This window comes from Carassius gibelio, chromosome A11, assembly GCF_023724105.1.
Source record: "Carassius gibelio isolate Cgi1373 ecotype wild population from Czech Republic chromosome A11, carGib1.2-hapl.c, whole genome shotgun sequence".
Classification (NCBI taxonomy): domain Eukaryota; kingdom Metazoa; phylum Chordata; class Actinopteri; order Cypriniformes; family Cyprinidae; genus Carassius; species Carassius gibelio.
Window position 1 is genome coordinate 23937608 of NC_068381.1, and position 2096 is coordinate 23939703.

At 37.2% G+C, this 2096-nt stretch overlaps 1 protein-coding gene across 1 annotated transcript in view; it reads right to left on the reverse strand.

Moving 5' to 3' along the window:
• Positions 1-1404: 1404 nt before the first annotated feature.
• The window catches only part of LOC128022715 (proline-rich protein 13-like), a 14870-nt gene continuing 14178 nt past the window's right edge, over positions 1405-2096 (reverse strand). Inside the window, exon 4 of the mRNA XM_052610524.1 lies at positions 1405-2043. Coding sequence (XP_052466484.1) covers positions 1990-2043 — 54 coding nt within the window. The 3' untranslated portion in view covers positions 1405-1989. The remainder of the gene's footprint in view (positions 2044-2096) is intronic.

The following is a 2096-nucleotide window of genomic DNA, read 5'->3' on the forward strand; positions in this document are numbered from 1 at the left end:
TACCGCCACCAACTGGTATGGAGTGTGGATCAAAATGACATTTTATATCCTCTCATACAAATTATTTATTCTAAGATACTGAAAAATAAAACTATAACATTCATTTCCAGATTTATTTTGTAAAATATCCCCTAAAATAAATCACATTTTTATTTTTCTTAATTTTTCTATTAAAATCCTTCTTTCAAGTTCATATTTCTGACAGTATATCATAACATGTTCCACAGTTTCTTCTTGCCCACAAAATGTACCTTCCTGGGGGTCGAGCGTACTGTGCAGATTCAAACTGAGCTTGATGATGTAGATTTCAAGTGAGCAACCTGTAAGCCTTCTAATCACTGTGCCAAGAGAAATCTGAATCACCCACCGAATCTTGCAGAGAAGGCAAGCATGAACAGGAGCAAATTTTGGTAAGTATTCTGATTAATTATCTCCCTTGACTTTATGCCTCCACATCCCCCCGATAGCCTCATAGACCGTAAAAGATTGTCTGCGAGCTTCTCCTCCTGTCCATATGGTATTTTCTCTACTGTGCGCTGGTTATGACGCAATCGTTAGCCTTTTTTTTTTTTTTTTTTTTTAAACTGCTTCTACGGAACCATAACATAAGATACAAGGTAATAGAGTTTTATACATTTTCGTGTTTCTTTAGAAATAATTAATGGACAAATGCAGTCTTTAAACGCCTCAGATGTAAAGTTATTTGCTGTCAAAGTGACGCCAAAATGAATGGGAGTCAATGGAATGCTAACAGCAGGTGCAGGTCCGCTAGCCAATAAAATATGAAACCCTGCCCCCTGCAGTCTACGAGCACGACGTGATCTCTTCTTCTTTGGTGGTTTATGGCAGATGTCAGAGCAGCTTTGGTGCATATTCTGCCTCCTATTGGGATGAAGATTGAGGCGATAATATCAGAAGAGAGACGCAAAGAAAATAATACCCCCACTACCTTTCTTATATAACTTTCACAAAAAAAAAAAAAACAAAAAAAAAAAACACGGAACTTAATATTCTTTGTATGACCTGTTAAGTATATTATGCAAAGTTAAAGAATGTATGCCAACAGAATTTTTTTTTTTTTTTTCATTTCCCCTTCATATGCCATATAATTGATTATTACCTCCTCCACAGTTTCTGTAAGTCCACATTAATTGCTCTGAGCAGGACCATGTTCCCCATCATTAGAAGTGATTAGTTGAGAGCAGAATGACCGATTCTCAGACGAGAAACTACTGGATCTTCCTTTCCTTTGCCATAACTACAACTAGTTATTGTATATGACTCAGATCTTGTTAGATCTCAGCTCTCAGTGGATCATAATAATGTCATCGAACACTATTAAGAGATAAACAAGCAGAGCTGTGCGGATCTCAGGATTTGTTGGCAAAGTAACTAGATCAGGTGTTTCAATCTTCTTCTTGTTTTATTAAATGATTCTTCATTAGTCAACAGAGGTTCTGCAGTGATTCATCAGCATAGATACACCGCGAGTCCACAGATTAAATCTGCCTCATGATTACAATAATCAAGATCTAGCTCAGCTTCTCAATTATTAACTTTGATCAATACACTTTTACTGCTTCGGGAAGTAAAGAGCAATGTACAAAGAAGCAGGTTCAGAGTACTCAGGTAAAAATAAGTTTATCCAGGCAAACACTTCTTAATTTAACTGACATTTTCTAAATAAACAAAACAAAGAAAATTAAAGTAACTTCAATGCATAAAGTGAATTTGTTTAATTACAATTGTTTGTTCTCAGATAGAGGCAAAAGTCATTACAGTGTGCGAGTCAAGTTATAATGAATATGATCTACTCACAACCTCAGCTCATTAGTTATAGATCTTTAATTAAGAAAAGCATTCAGACTCATAGAAACACACATGTGCTTAAGTGCTATCCATCACTGCGTGTGTTTATCATGTTTACTGCCGCAGGGCTGAAGGGTGAATCAGAGAAACCCAGGCTGTGAATGTGTTCAGAGCTGCTCTTCAGTCCGAGTCACTGCTGCTGCTGCTGCTGCTGCTGCTGCTGCTCGAGGAGTGCTGCAAAACCACAAAACACACAGCATTCAACAACAGTCTCCTGCCTGACAGTG